General features: G+C 42.6%; 2 protein-coding genes across 2 annotated transcripts; both read right to left on the bottom strand.

Moving 5' to 3' along the window:
• Positions 1-7,921: 7,921 nt before the first annotated feature.
• LOC131241037 (uncharacterized acetyltransferase At3g50280-like) lies at positions 7,922-9,729 on the bottom strand. The gene has a single exon (XM_058239654.1). The coding sequence runs from the start codon at positions 9,532-9,534 to the stop codon at positions 8,089-8,091; it is 1,446 nt and encodes a 481-aa protein (XP_058095637.1). The 5' UTR covers positions 9,535-9,729; the 3' UTR covers positions 7,922-8,088.
• Positions 9,730-12,691: 2,962 nt separating this feature from the next.
• Positions 12,692-14,107, bottom strand: LOC131241036 (uncharacterized acetyltransferase At3g50280-like). The gene has a single exon (XM_058239653.1). The coding sequence runs from the start codon at positions 14,084-14,086 to the stop codon at positions 12,752-12,754; it is 1,335 nt and encodes a 444-aa protein (XP_058095636.1). The 5' UTR covers positions 14,087-14,107; the 3' UTR covers positions 12,692-12,751.
• Positions 14,108-16,520: the final 2,413 nt, after the last annotated feature.

The following is a 16,520-nucleotide window of genomic DNA, read 5'->3' as shown; positions in this document are numbered from 1 at the left end:
TTTCTGTTCTTGAGCCACCGGCTCACCCTCATTCACATCTGTACGGTTTTTCTATCAATAAAAAGGATAAGCTGGCCAGGCTTAGTGAGAATTCCCGACATGGTTCTTTACAGCAAATTATAATAGATGCTAATAATCTTACACAATATAAATTTAAAAAGAAATGCAAATGCAATGCATCAATGCATCGAGTGAGAATCCGTCCACTTGCTTGAGTTGGAAACCCGTCAACCCGGATCTGCCCCTTGGCAGGCTTCTACCATCTGGTAGGCATAGGCAAGGCCCTCATCTACTCCTTGAGTAGGCTTCATTAGTATAGTGGACTTCTGGTAACGATTCTACCAGGATATACCATCCAGGGAGGTCCCCCAGGAATCCAGCACGTGTTGTGCATGCAATTGATAGATGCACCATGTAATCATGAGTCATGTATTGCATTGACCATTTATCACATTTGAATCAACATAGTTTAACACCTTAATCAAATCATATCATTATTAATACAGAAATCGTAGTCCGTTAGATCAACTAAGAATACATGACAATTAAATCATGTCAATTAAATCATGACAATTAAATCAAGATAATAATATAACACATCAAACAATCCATCTATTTTAACTTGATGGATGAGAAACACATCGGGATCACTCACCTTGATGTGGTGGAGATGATTCCGTGAACCAATGGTTTGAATTGAATTAGGACTTCCTAAAATTACAAAAATAAGAATTTTCTTTAATATTACGATTACACATAATGAATAAAATGCATGATTTATTATTTATCATTTATTTAGATCGATGTTGCTCATCCAATAGTCTGATCACTCTAAAATTTGAGGCCTTGATATATCTTAGCCTTAGAAATCATATGGTCAATATGAATCTAATCTGATTAAACTAGGCAATCCCACACCAATCTCTATAGTAATAAATTTTGCCTAAGATTTACTATTTTCATCATATGTATCAATAGGCCGATGCAATGAACGTGTGGTCAATCCAACTCGTTCATTGCATAAATCTTAAAGAATAATTCTAAATTATGAGAAAATAAAATTAAAATATCCATCACTAACTTGTATCAAAGGTGACTTAAAGTTTCTTCATCTCTCTCTCTCTCTCTCTCTCTCTATCAGTTTCTCTTTTAACTTTCTCTTCCTTCGATCTAGTTTTGATACTGGAACGTCTATCTTTGGATAGAAGTATTATATAGAATTTAAAGAACCCATGTGTGAAAGGTAGCATCGTACAGACGCTCTATTATACAATGTGAATGAGTCACGCATGCTTAAGTGGAGGAAGATCTGGAAGATCTTTTGTTCTGAGTTGGTAGTTGTATGGTTAGATGGACGCATGGTTTTATGGGTGCGATGACATTTGGGATTTGATGATTAGTTAGACCATTGAGGGATGGATTGGATTGTAAGATGGTTAGGATTTAGATAGAATGGATGAGTGGATGATCAATCTTGATCTACGGTTTAGATTTGTAGTGGATTAGGAATCCCCGCTGTATAGCCATTTGAAACTAAAATCATGATAGCGGTTATCTAATTGGCTGTGAGTTAGAGAAGAAGTAAGAGGAGAAAATGGAGAAGGAAACGGGAGGCTGGTGAGTGGTATGCTTGCCGAAGAAAATATTTCACAGGGTCTTCCTGCAACCATAAAATCAGGTGGGGTCCACCCTGATGTTTATGAGAAATCACCCCGATCATTCATTTTGCCCATTCATGATTTGACACGAACACAAAAATGAAGTGGATCAAAAATCTAAGTGGGCTGCAGAATATGAAAAGTAGTAGGGAAATACGTACAACTGAACCTCCTTCTACTCACGTTAGCTTTACGTTTTGTATAAGTGAATGAAATGGCTGGACTTTTGAAGTGTTTTTGATGGCTGGATGGTTATGACATAGGGATGGATGATTGGATAGTGGGGCAAGGGTCGAGATGTTTGGACAAACTCGGTGGTTTGATCTTGAGTTACCTTTGAGTGGTTATTAATTTCAACAATATAGATGTAGTTTCTTGGATTATTTCAAAATGGATGGTTAGGTTTGTGGGTTTAAAATGATGTACGGACCAGATTGATGGGATCTTGGGCTCTAGCTCCGTGAGTAGATTGTGTTTGGTTGGCGGGTCCAGTTATCATGTATAACTCCCACGCGTGAAGTACCTTAGAAACATGGGCGCGTGAAGTACCTTAGAAACATGGGTTGTTTGGTAACCCCAACAACGTATGCTACCCTCTCTCTCTCTCTCTCTCTCTCTCTCTTTTAAAATTTTAAATTTTATTTTATAAATATATTATATAATATCTTTATGGTGGAGACGAATAAGTCTTATCTCACATTTCTACTAAAAAAATTTCAAACTTAAATATTTTCTATTCAGACCGTCGATTTAGCGCGAAACTTTACCAAAGATCACCATTTTAGGTGCTCTATAAACAGACTAAGTTTGGACTTTAATCTCTCAAGGATGACCAAGATGCCTATTTAGTGGCTTGCGTCTATTTATAACTCAAAATAACGTTTTCTGACATCCCATGTAAAAATTAACCGGTAGTTTTGATGTATATACTATGATCTACCTAATGAATGGTTCATTTAGACATTTGGATGGCCCAGTTGGCAGATCTAACTGTGATGGATGATCAATTGATGGTCTAAAATTTAAATAAATAGATGGTTAAAATGTTAATCATATTTATGGGTTATTGTACGGTCATTTTTGTAAATAGATACGTATAAATTAGTTTTTGGATGCGATCTATGTTAGAAATGTATAATGTTAGATTTAAGTTATTGGTTCACATGTGTAAAATGTGTAGATCATGATTTTGACGGTAAATTAAGCATGTTCATAATTGACAAATAAGGTGAACAGATCAGAATGTTAATTTGACGTCTGTACGAGTAGATATGAAGATCTAGTAGTTACTTTACTTTGATCAAGTGGTCCAAATTCAAAGTGGTCGGTTAGATATCCTCATCTAGTGGTAAATAATTGATTTAACGGTCAGTTTGATGAACGAGTGAGAATTCTAAGGTATTCAGGGGTTTGTCCTATTAATCAACCATTGAAAAATGCTCCATATGGTTAGATTTAGGTTAAACCACATAAATATTAATGGATATACAAGTGTAGAGTTGTACAAGTGTAATCGTACATCCTTATGTATAGGTAAACTCGCACCTAAAATTTCGGGACGTTACACAGGGGGTTTCTAATCTTGTGGCTTCCGAATCCAGGGGGTTCCAAATCCACGCTCCCAAACAGGCCTTAAGACTAGTGTAACAGTCACATGTGAGGTTGCAGTGAAAAACAAATTCCCTCAGTGAAATAATATTTTCAAACTTCCCACTGCAGCCTCACCTTCATCATGAGTTCGCCTCACCTAACAGGAATGGTGAGGTACTCATCCTAAACGAATTTGGTTGGGCCAAACGCCAGATGAGCTACATCGCTATGCGGATCCCTTGGGGCTTGTTTGGCCGGACCGATCCCGCGGTATTAGGAGGGATGGGATCGCAATATCCCGAGATATGCATGACGAGCCAAATAGACCTGGTGATTTTGTCCCGGGATATAAGCAATCCCCTGGATCTTAAAACAATCCACTGACATCACCATCATTACCTTAAAATTGATCTCATCCCTTGGTTAGATGGATTGGAAGGTAAAATCCCGGGATATGCTGGTCGTGCTTACTGTGGGGTGAAAACTTTACGCAGTTGCCTTATATCCACTCTTTCTATCTCTTTTTAATTCTCATTTTAGGGCATTATCCCTGAAATGAAGCACATCCAAATCTTAGGTTGACCATTTCACCTAATGAATGGATTGAATTTCACACATACAACATGGTGGGTCCCATAGAACTTGAGATTTTATTCTCTATGCAAGCCCAAGTGTTGTAAATAACTTCCATATCCACAGCATTTGCTTTACCCAGCGTGTCAGAGCCAAAACCCTTTGGGGCGCACCATGGGTGTATGAAATTTTAATTTGTCCATCAGGTGATAATCTTTATGTTCATCATGTATACAAAAGATTAGCCAATAAAATTCACATGGGTCACACCAATAGAAATTTTCCAGTAGGATTCATTCTCGTATCTTAAACTAGTTTGGGGATTTGGCATAAGACCTACTTTCACCACTGGCTTGGCATACCAGGTATACTAATTTGTTCGCATAAGCCGACTAACCAACCATTCAATCCTCTTCTTTTCCCGGTGATTATACGGATGGAAGGACCACTCGGTTCTGCATAAGGCTATTCTTGGCTAGGAGTTAAAATCACATGTTGTGGTCTACTTGAGTTTGGAATCTAGTTAATGTTTGTATTTTCCCTTTTTCATCCCAATGATTCAAACTTGGTGAATGGGTTTGATGATATATACCCACTATGATGGGTCTACATACAAACTTCTGGTTGTCATCCATCTACACCATTCTTATACAGGGATTAGCTACTGACAGCTTCACTAACGAGATCTCGCTACAACTGAAGTGACATCAACGAGTTCTGTGGGCTCCACCATGATGTAAGTGTTGTATCTAGAGGTGGGGATCGAGTTGAGTCGAACCAGTTTAGGTCCAACTTGACTCGATCCGATTTTTGCAAGTATCTGACCCGAACTCGATCCGATTCGGGACCGAGTTCAGTAGGGCTAACTCAATCCGAACCGATTCCTTGCTAGCCTGACCCGAACCAGGTCTGTGTCGGTCAAGGAAACAGAGTCGGATCGAGTTGGGTATGATTCAGATCGAGTCTTCTGTTTTTATTTTTATTTTTTTGAAAAATTTAAAAAAATAAAAAAATATGGAACCTACCTGATGTCCCAAGCCAAGGCGGGCCACCAGCTGCCTGCACGGCTGCACCCAACGTCCCAAGCCAGGGCGGGAGCTCGAAAATACACAAAAAAAAAACATATAAATGGAACCTACTTGATGAATGGATGAGGATGACCGCTGAAGATAAGGTGTTGGGTTGCTAAGTGGCCTGCATTCCGATCGAGTTCGGTGCGGCGCCAGCTCGAGTAGAGTTAAGGTTCAGATAGAAGAAGGGTAAATGTTTTTTTTTTAAAGAAAATCTGACTTTATACTACTCGATTCCGGTCCAGATCGGTTTGGATCGATTTCCTACATGACCCGAACTCGACTCGGTCGGGCGTCGAATCTGAGTGGGTCTACTCAATCCGACCCGACCCTAGCTTTCGGTTCGGGCTAAGTTGGATCCGACCTGTTTAGTTGAGTTGTATCCTACCCACCTCTAGTTGTATCCATGTTGTCCATCCATTTGATGAGATCATTTTATGGCATGACTCAAAAATGAAGCATATCCGAAGCTCAAGTGGACCCATTATAGAAAACAATGGGGACAGTCACGCCTTGAAACCTTCCTAGGGCCCACCATGATGTTTGTTTGAGATCCAACCTGTTCATCAGGTCAAATGTACATGTATGAATGTTTGTTTGAGATCCAACCTATTCATCAGGTCAAATGTACATGTATGAAGGGAAAACACAAATATTGGCTTAATCGAAAACTTCCGTGACCCTCGAGAAGTTTTTAACGGTAGGGGTTCAATCCCCAGTGATTTCTGTGGTGGGGTGCATTGAGGTTTATATCTGCCTCATTCTTTGTCCGATACCCTTAAATGATCTCTGCAAATGGATGGACGGTGTGGGTACATCTTGATGATGTCACTTCGGTGGCCAGATAGCTACTGAAGCCGTCAGTAGCTAACCCGCTCCCACTATTCTTGTGGTGCGGCCCACCCAAGCTGTTGATTTGGATGATTTATTAGCCCAGGGCGTAGTGCCGAGTTTTATCTGTTGGATTTTTTTAGCCCAGGGCTGATTTTTTATCTGGATCCCATCTTTTGGAACCGTTAAGAATTTCTCTCACCTTTCCCCTACGGTTAAAAATCAAGTCCGGTCCATGTGATGGCCCAGTTAACCTAATTTACGTAGGGTCAGGTTTAGTTGGGTCTTGCCAAGTTTTTATAGTATAATTACATATATTTAACATATTGGTGAGTTTCGAAATCAAAAGCGGTTTTCAAAGCCATATACATGTAAGCAGTCATGTTCACCTGTGCACCTTTTTACGTGAGCATCAGTGCTAACCTTTCCACACGTGTCATGGGTATAAAATCCGAACGGTCCATGTGATGTGGCACCCCATGAAACTTTCAGGGCCTAACTTTCAACCTGATCCAAAACTTTAGTAGACCATAGAAAACAGAAAGAAAGGCAAGTCAAGGGAGGTAATTGTTTACTTCTTTCATGGCCCATCAAAGTTTTGTATCAAGTTGAAAGTTGGACCTTGTGGGTTTTTTGGAGTGCTTCATCACATGAACAGTTCAGATTTTGTGTTCACATCGCGTTTCAAAAAGTTCTCACGAGAACCTGTACCCAGCTGAGCATTTCACTACATGTAATGTAAGAGAGCCTATCTACAAACCGTAAACATGTCCAAGTAGCAAATGTGTAATTAATGGATGGGCCCAACCATATAGATGCTATTATTTTTCCCAATCAGAGTCAGATCCTAGACCCAAAGACCATATGAGTACCAAACCCAATCAGATCTGGGACCTGAACGGATCTGGACCCAGCAAAGCCCAAACTGAGTCAGCCTGGGTACGACCCGACTAGTTGACAGTCCTATACAGTTGACATACTCTAGCTCGATGGCTCACGTTTTTAAGAGATCGTAAACCAAAAGTTGCATTGCACTGATGTTCTAATAGACCAAGCGGCGGAACCTATATGGTTGGTTAAAGTGAGAAGTAGCCAACTCAGCCATTGTATTTCATCAATGCAAAGTCTAGGTAGTTTGATTTGTGGAATATATGATGTAACTACACTCTTTTAGGTAGTGTTTGGATCATAAGTTACTTGAGATGAGCTACTTATGCTTCAAGTAACTTATTTTGGTTTCTACTTATTAAGCAAAAGTATTCAAGTAATTTTAAATAAAAACTTTATTTATGATTGATTTTAAACCAAATTTACTTATATCAAATAAGTTATTTATTTATTATTGCAAGTAGAAAAAGTAATTTATTTGTTAGTATACAAATCTGCCCTTAGGTGGTGTTTGGTTTGTTAGTTGCTTAAGATAAGCTACTTATGCCTATCTATTAAGAAGATAAGTATGTTTCGTAAATAACACTTTTATTAGCTTCTCCTCTCTTTCGTCTCTCTTGATGCTTCTCTTTTAAGTAGAAAAGTAACTTATTTGATGGTACCCAAATAAGCCCTTTGTTTGAGTTGTTGAGATTCCGTCTATCATGCTCCATCGCGTATCTAAAAGTGGTGGTCACTACGAGAAAGTCAACTTTTTCCGACAAAAAAACTCGCCGCTAAATGATGATTGGCCATAGGTAATGAATTTTACCGATGAAATTTTTCGTTGGTAAAAGGCAGGGAAAAGGCTTTTACCTTTCTTTTGGTCAGAGAAGGTAAGACTTTTACCGACGAAATTTTTCCTAGGTAAAATAATTTGACAAAACTTTTATCGACGAATGTTTTCATCTATATAAAATTTTGACCAAACTTTTATTGACGAATTGTTTCGTAGGTAAATCTATTCACGCAGCGCTTACCTACAAAATTTAACGGTAAGAAACTTTTACCTACGATATTTTTCGTAGGTAAAAAGTAAAATTTTCTTTATGATATACAGCCCTTACAGTATATTCCATCATATTCTTCACCATATTCTATGTTATTCACGTTGACATTCATCTGAACACAGGCTACCAACATCCATCCAAACATAAACTATCAAGATGCCGCCAAACAACAGAAGATTTGGAACCACTCAAATCCATCCTATCCATGGTGCCAAACGACACATTACAATAACAGTGACAGCTGGTACGGCATAATGCATTTAGAAACGGAACACCTGACAACACCTGAAAAGCCTCCGCATGTCGACCGAGAACGTGTACGGTCGATTGGGATCAGCAGGTAACGTCTCATCGTGAGGCGTGGATAAGGCGACGGATGATGGTGATCCTGAGTCGCGACAAACGACGGCTAATCAATCGGTGTAGAGGTCAAAGAACGCCATCCAATTGCACTGCTGTGGGTTGTGATGCTGTGGGGCCCACCGTGTCTCTTTCGTTTGTAGGAGAGACGGCATCCATGAAATCTTCATCCGACTCGAGTGCGCTCATCACCTCCGGCGCAAGACAGATCTCCATATCAGCGCTTCCGCCCCCTTCTCTACCAGGGAATGCTATCACCCTCCCATCAAACTTGTTATCCTGACCGCTCCTAACCGCTACAGCCTTTCCCCATCCGAAATCCACACCGTACACGTCAAACCTTGGCGAGCTCCCTATCACCACCGCCCCAGCATCCAATATCCTAAGACTGTAAACGAATGGCGCTTCGATCCAAGCTCGGTACGCCTGGCGCGCGGTAGCGTCGCTGTGGCTCACCACGCTATCGTGCAACAACCACGCTGCCCATCCGAGGCCGTTGGCAAGCAACTCCCCCACGGTGGCCGTCACAGGTTTGGATTGGATGCAATTACCAAAGTAGTCACGTGACAGAGGCGGATCCAACCTCGATCTATTGTCGATAGCGTACCTGCAGCATGTAGTCAGATCATCAGGCAATCTTCGGGCCCGCGTCATCGATCTCCATAGGTGGGCCATCAAGGCCTGGAAGGATGAGATCTTGTTACCCGTCTTCTGTTCTTCGTTGGCCTTAGCTTTCAGCCTAGCTATCGACTCAGCTGCGAAATGGAAGAACCTCTCCCGGAGTGGTGGGAGCGAAAATCTATCGATGAATTCGTCAGGGTGGGAGAAATGTAGTCGGACGGGAGATTTTTCGACGTCGTGGATAAAGTCACGTGCGATGACTGGTGGCCGTGTGATCTCGACATGGTCGCTTTCTAATGGTATCGATTTTCTAGAGATCTCGGACCAGGAATTGAAGAAATGCCAGAAAGAAGAGCCGTCGCCAACGACGTGGTTGAACGAGCATGCTAGAAAGAAGCCATCGATGAGCTCCGTAAGCTGCACAGCGAACAATGGAAGGGAGTGGCCGTCGTGATTGACGGCTCCGGTGAGAGGGAAGAAAGAACGGACGATGGGAGGCACGTCTGGAGGGGAGAGGACGTTAGCAACAGTCATATCAGCGGCGGCGTGAATGAACTCACCTCCTGCGTCGTTGCAGTCTATGAAGATGTGAATGAAGGAAGAGGAGGGATCCATCTCCGTCACGAGGCGGCCGGCGAGGGGGTAGAAGTGAGCGATCGCGTGAGAGAGGGAGTGCTTGAGTCGTTCGATGATGGTGGTGATTGTGAGCCCTTCTTGTTCTTGGCCGTCTGATGAGTTAGGTCTGTAGAAGAGGAGGCCCTTTTGGATGTAGTGAACGGAGAGGATGGAGAGATCCCAAGGCGTTAGGTTGCACCGCTGCGGTGGTTGGTAGTGTCGTGAGAAGCATGGTTTGACGGTGGAAGTTGAGATGAGATGGACGGCCGGCGTAGGCATCTCCGGGTGGGAAGCTTGCTTGCCTGAGAAGATAGAGACGTCCGAAAAGGTGTTGTGGCGCGGGCCGTAAACACTCCAAACCTCCCTGGAAACAGCGGCGATTTTGTTTTTTATTTTATTTTTTAATACCGTGCCAGCCTGGATCAAAAATCTGAAGTCTCAAGTATATTTCTTGTGGACGAAAATGCCCTTCTTTGGAACTCCCTGGCAACACCGATTTTTTTTTTTTGTTCGTTTTTTTCTGGAGGTCTTGGAAAAAAGAGAAAAGAAGCCGCTGAAGTGTGGAAGACGCCTTGGGCGAGGCCAGGGTCTCACGTAAGCGCGCGGACTAGGTACCCCGCCTGTTCGGAGGCTTCGAGGGCCACTGAGGGGACAACGTGATGTATGAATTTTATCCACACCGTCCATTTATTTTTCCATATCATTTTAGATTAGTGGACCAAAAATAAGGCAGATCCAAGTCTAAAGTGGACCACACCACCGGAAGCAGCTGTGCTCTGGATATCCACTATTGAAACCTTTTCGGGGTCCGCTGTGTTGTTTATTTTCCATCCAACCTGTTTATATAGTCTTATACACCTGGATGAAGTGAAAAAAATAAATATTATCTCGATCCAAAACTTATGTAGCTCCAAGAATTTTTCAATGGTAATAATTCAATCCCAACTTTGTGGTCCACTTAAGCTTGGATCTTCTTTATTTTAGAGTTTATAAACCAAAATGATAGGTAAAAATAAATGGACGGTGTAGATAAAATTTATACATCAGTTTGGCCCCTCAGTGGCCCTCAAAAGCCTTCCCCTGTACCGATCTCGGAGCAGCCGGGGTGGTACCTAATCCGTGCCCCTCACCTAATCCCTCGTAGCATCAGAGTTACGGAAAGAGATTGGTTAGTGACCCTGCTACTAGCCAATGGCCAGTAGTCGGTGCTCTACGGGCCTAACCATGATATTTGTATTTCATCGATGACGTTCTCCCATTCTTCTTGATCATTTTATGGTATGAGCATAGAAATGGTTGATCCAAATCTCAAGTAGACTGCAGAGTGTTGATTGAACGGCCACCGTTAAAAACTCAGTAGAGTATACAAAAATTTGAATCAAGATTATATATATATATATTTCCTTCGTTCAAGTTTGCATGACCTAATCAACCAATTAGATGTCAAATAACCATTTCACTGGCCCTGGAGATTTTCAATGATGGACATCGTGGTGTGGTTTACATAGCACCGACCTCTCGCCGCGGATTGCGTCCAGCCCACCGTGATGTAATTGTTTTATCCACTCTGTTCATAGTTTTTATGATATCATTTTGATGTATTATACAAAAAATGAGGCATTTTGAGATCTTAAGTGGACCACAAAGTAGATATTGAACTTCCACTGTTAAAAACTTCTTGGGAGTCCGAGAAGTTTAAGATCAAGCTTAAATTTGTGTTTTCAACTCATCCACGTCTAGGTTGGATGGTAAATAAACGTAGGTAGCCCTTGAAAAGATTTCAATGGTGAGTGTCATTATCGATGCACCTTCCTTTTGTGTGGTCCACCGGACCTATGGACCATCACGGTGGATAAAACACTTACATCACGGTGGTCCACCCTACATAGCCCTGTCCGGATGAATTAACGTCTGGGTAGGACGCAATACGCCTCCACTAGCCACCTGACTGGTGGCAACGTCACTGGCCAACCCGAAACAACGTTGGACGCGGATAAACCAGTGACCAGTTTAGTAGCGAGACTACTATTAAGTGAGGTCACCAAGTTCTGTGGGGCCCACCATGCTGTATATGTTACATCCATACCATCCATCCATTTGGAGATATCAATTTAAGGCATGGGCTGGAGGAGTAGTCAGATCCAAAGCTCTAATGGGCCCCACCACATAAAACAGTGGAGAGAGTGACACCCGCCATTAAAAATTTCTAAGGGCCAAGAAAGCCTTCGATCAGGCTGAAATTTGTGTTTTCCAATCTTTCATGTTTGTCTTTTTACTTATCAGTACGTTTGATCTAAGATAAACATTTGGGAACGCTTAAACGGTAGGCCTCATTCTTCCGACCTTTTTCTGTAATGGGGTCATTTCGATTTAACTAGTGTGCAAACCATTCTTTATCTCATGCCATAAATGGATAAATAGTGTGCAAACCATACATACATCATGGGAAGTGGATTGCGTACTGAGTAACTCAGTACGGTAAGCGTACTGAGTAAACTCCGTGGGCCCCTGTGTCATTCAGGCATTGTATCCACTCCGTCCATCTCTTTTAAAACATAATTTTAGGGCTTCATCCAGAAAAAGGATTATATCCAATTCTCAAATGGACCACACCACCGGAAATTGTGTGAATTAAACATCTACCGTTGAAAAGTTCCTGGGGACAGCAGAGGTTTTAGAACAAGCTGATATTTGTGTTTTCCCTTCATCCATGTCCATTCTGATCTTATGAAAAGGTTGGATGACAAATAAACATCACTGGGGCCTTAGAAATATTTCAACGGTTGGAATCAATACTTCTACTTTTTCCAGTGGTATGGCCCACTTGAGCTTTGTATGTGCATCAATTTTGTGTTGAACCCATAAAATGATCTGGAAAAATGAATGGACGGCGTGGATAAACCACGTGCATTTGCAGTGGGCCCAACTGAGTTTACTCAGTACGATAAGAGCGTACTGAGTAACTCAGTACGAAATCCCATTTCTACATCACGGTGGTTCCACCGAACTTGGCGGCGTTACTTCCGTAGGAGTCACGCTAGTCAAGCTGTCAGTTTCTAATCCGCGTCCGACAACATTGGGGTTTTCTTGCAGCCGCCCATTTGTCTCATATGCCAAGACGCACACAAGCAGCGAACCGGCCTTATGTTTGGGCTAGATGATCCGGATTCGTGTGGAACACAAATCAAGTCTTTAACACGTGCCACGTACAGCTGTGCAGGCCGGCTAAGCAAACCTTCCCAAAATCTAACGAAAACATGATTTTGACTGAGCGGCGAAGTTTGTGAAAACATGGTTTCGGCAACATTCTACCGCACTAAACGAAAGATGCCTTTCTATGTTCTTGTGCTAGACTCAATACATAGTCCCTAATTGACGGTCTTGATCGTATCATTACCATTGATTTTGACGACAGTGGGCCACATCGACGGTCTCGATCAACCGTGCCCTTGCATCGGAAGGCAGATTGTATCGGAGACGAGACGACGTTAGTGAATCATTTCACAGCTAAAATAACAGAGTCGGAAGAAACGATATCCATGAACTCCTTATCGGTCTCGAGTGCCCACATCACCTCCGGCGCAAGACAGAGCTCCAGGTCCATGCTCCCTCCGCCTTCTGTTCCTGGAAACGCAGTTACCTTTCCATCCAACTTATTATCCCAGCCGCACCGTACGGCGACTGCCCTTCCCCATCCGAAATCCACACCGTACACATTGAACCTCGGAGAGCTCCCGACCTGAATGTCGCAGTTGTTCGGTCTGCTCAAATTGTAAAAGAACTGCTCTCTGGACCATGCATCGTACGTGCTACGGGCTACATCATGACTGTGCTCCGCCACACAACGGTGCACCAGCCACGCGGCCCACCCCAAATCGTGGGCCAGCAGCTCACCTGCTGTGGTCGTCGCTCTAATCCCTTGAATACAGTTTCCGAGATAGTCCCGTGACAGAGGCGGTTTCAGTCTCGATCTGTTATCGACAGAGAACCTACAGCTTGTGCTCTGATCGGCGGGCAAGTTCCTCGCACGAACTACAGATCTCCACACGTGTGCAGATAAGGCCTGAAAGGACGAGATCCTATCAGTCTTGCATTCCTCGTTGGCTTTCGTTTTGAGTCGCGCGATTGACTGTGGTGTGAAATGGAAGAACCGGTCGCGGAGAAGCGGAAGTGAAACTCTCTTGATAAATTCATCTGGGCGAGAAAATGGAAGGTAGACAGGACGTGGTTTTTCCGAAGGAGACCAGCGCTGGACGACTGGGGGGCTTGAGATATTGATGAGAGATTCATTTTCTGCCGAGATGTTGGATCTGCAGATCTCAGACCAGGAATTCAAGAAATGCCAGAAGGAAGAGCCGTCACCGACTACATGGTTGAAAGAGCAGCCGAGGAAGAAGCCGTCCGTTAGTTCCGTTAACTGCACTGCAAGCAACGGCAGAGAGATTCCGTCACAGTTGACGGCTCCGGTGAGGGGGAAGAAGGACTCGACGATGGGATGGACGTCGATAGGGGAAAGGAGGTGGGCCACGCTTATATCAGCGACGGCGTGGATGAATTCGGCTCCTGCTTCGTTACAGTCTATGAAGACATGGGAAGAAGAAGAGCCGTCGTTTTCGAATACGAGGCGGCCGGCGAGGGGTGAGAAGTGGGCAAGCACGTGAGAGAGGGAGTGTTTCAGTCGGTCGATGATGACGGTGATGGACTCTTCTTCTTGACTGTCTGATAAGTGGGATCTGTTGAAGAGGAGACCCTTTTGGATGTAGCGGACGGAGAGCAAAGCGACATCCCAAGGCGTCAGCTCACAACGTTGTTGGGCTACTTGTGCTAGCATACGCCATGGGCGGATGGTGCAGGTGGACATTTGACGGATTGCCGAGGGAGGCATGGTTTGAGGCTGATGGCTGTATTAGCCAGATCTTCTCTTGGCTTGACAAAGCCTAAGATTTAAACTCACTGGACACGTGAAGAGAAGAAGAACTTTGCTATATTTTTCACTGCTTACCAGCTGACTGAGTTGGTTACGACTACAAGAGCTCCCTTATATAGACTTTTTCCACCAATGTGAAAAGACACAAATGCCCATTTAAAATGGGCTACAGGGGCATAGCATTTACTACAGTAACAGAACCAAAATAAAATATTAAATAACTGGCATCAGAACCGAACAGTCACATGGAGGAACTGATCGGTTGCATGGAGGAGAACGCCAGTTGCTGGAATCAGTCACATGGAGGAACTGAATGGTTGTATGGAGGAGAACGCCAGTTGCTGAAATCTTCTTTCAGCATTTACTATCTTTGAGATTGCACCGAATTAAGAAAATAAAATAAAATAGCAAAGTTCCTCTTCTCTTCACGTGTGCAATGAGTTTAAATCTTAGGCTTTGTAAAGCCAAGAGAAGTTCCGACTAATACAGCCATCAAACTGGTATCAGGGCTAGAGATTCTTGTTCATTTCATCAAGAGATTTCGTAGCGTCTTCCAAGTGTGATCTCCAACGACCCCTTCTTTAGGCTCTCATGAGCTGCTGCTGCATCTTTCAAGTCTCTCGTCACAGCAACTAGCTCTTGCTTCGCTTTTAAGTAGAACTTCTTTAACTGAAACGAGTTCATCCAACAGTGCTTTCAAAGTCAATTTTGCCTCATTTAGGCTTTGACTATGCAAATTCTGCCCAAAGCATGGGGATATCCCATACAAGTTCTTTGCGTGACTGTTTTGACTGTTGCTTCGGCAAATTGGTGGCCTCAAGTCTAGACACTCCCAAATCTGTTTTTTAAAAAAATTGTTTTAAAAAGGAAAATCTGTTTGGAAAAATTCAGATTGCAAAGTCAAGTCTTTTGCTGCTTGAAGTTGCCCGTGGTTTTTTGTTTTTCCCAGCCAAGGAAAGATAAAGCTATTTCAGCAGTTTTTCAGCCGAGAAAAATCAGATTTCAGCTGTTTTGTATTTTCAGCCAAAAAAAAAAAAAAAATCTGTTTGAAAAAAAATTAGATCATCTATCATTCTCTCTCTTCATTAAAAAATCAATTATTCTTTCCTTAAAAAATAGAAAAGACGGCCGGCACAATCTAGCCGCAGGTTCCTAGTTATCAAAGGACAACTATGAAAAGTGGTACATCCAAATGAAGGCGTTGTTCGGGTCACAAGAACTATGGGAGATCATCACCGATGGGTATGTAGAACCCACTATGGAGGAAGAAGCCGCCTTAACTAACGAAGAAGAGGCCGCTCTAAAAAATCAAAGGAAGAAAGACAGCAAGGCTTTGTTCCTCCTCTATCAAGGGTTGGATGAATCAACCTTTGAAAAGATTGCCGAATCAACATCAAGCAAGCAAGCTTGGGATACTCTTGGCACCATCTTCAAGGGTGTTGATCGAGTGAAGCGGGTTCGCCTTCAAACACTAAGGGCCGAGTTCGAAGTGGCGCACATAAAAGAAGGTGAAAGTATCTCTGATTACTTCTTACGCTTAATTGTTATTATTAATAATTTAAAAAGAAATGGTGAAAATTTTGAAGACATATGTGTCATTGAAAAGGCACTGTGATCTCTCACAACCAAGTTTAAGCACGTGGTTGTGGCGATTGAAGAATAAAAAAACCTTGAAAAACTGTCCATTGAAGAACTAATGGGCTCGTTGCAAGTGCATGAGCAACGAATGCAAAAGAATGCTGGTTCAATGCTTGAACATGCCTTAGAGTCTAAGTTGACTCTAAAACAACAAAAGAATGGTCATACACAACGAGGCGGCCGTGGCACTAGCAATCGTGCAAGAGGCAAAGGGCGTGGATATTATCCAAGCCATCAACAAAATTAACAAAAGTCTACCAGTTTCCATGGAAGAGGAAATGGTAGAGGCCGATTCATACGTGGTCATGGAAACACAAAGAACGTTCAATGCCATAATTGCAAGAAATTCGGCCATTATGCCTCTGAGTGTTGGAGCAAAGTGGATCAAGATGAACGATCCAACTATGCTGAAGCATCACACCATGAACAAGAAGACTCTACACTCCTCCTCGCACAAGAAAAGCCTTGCAAACGACCAAATGTGTGGTATCTCGACACGGGTGCAAGCAACTACATGAGTGGTAACAAAAAATTGTTCGTGGAACTCACAAAAGGAGTTCGTGGCGATGTATGTTTTGGAGACTTATCAAAGGTACCCGTGATAGGCAAAGGAAAAGTTAAAATATATCAGAAGAATGGTTAGCCAAATTACATTTCTATTGTGTATTACGTACCAAACATGAAAAATAACATCCTCAGT

This window comes from Magnolia sinica, chromosome 3 (assembly GCF_029962835.1).
Source record: "Magnolia sinica isolate HGM2019 chromosome 3, MsV1, whole genome shotgun sequence".
In the NCBI taxonomy this organism is placed as follows: domain Eukaryota; kingdom Viridiplantae; phylum Streptophyta; class Magnoliopsida; order Magnoliales; family Magnoliaceae; genus Magnolia; species Magnolia sinica.
The sequence above is the reverse complement of the archived record's forward strand: the minus strand, read 5'-3'. Positions and strand labels throughout refer to the sequence as shown.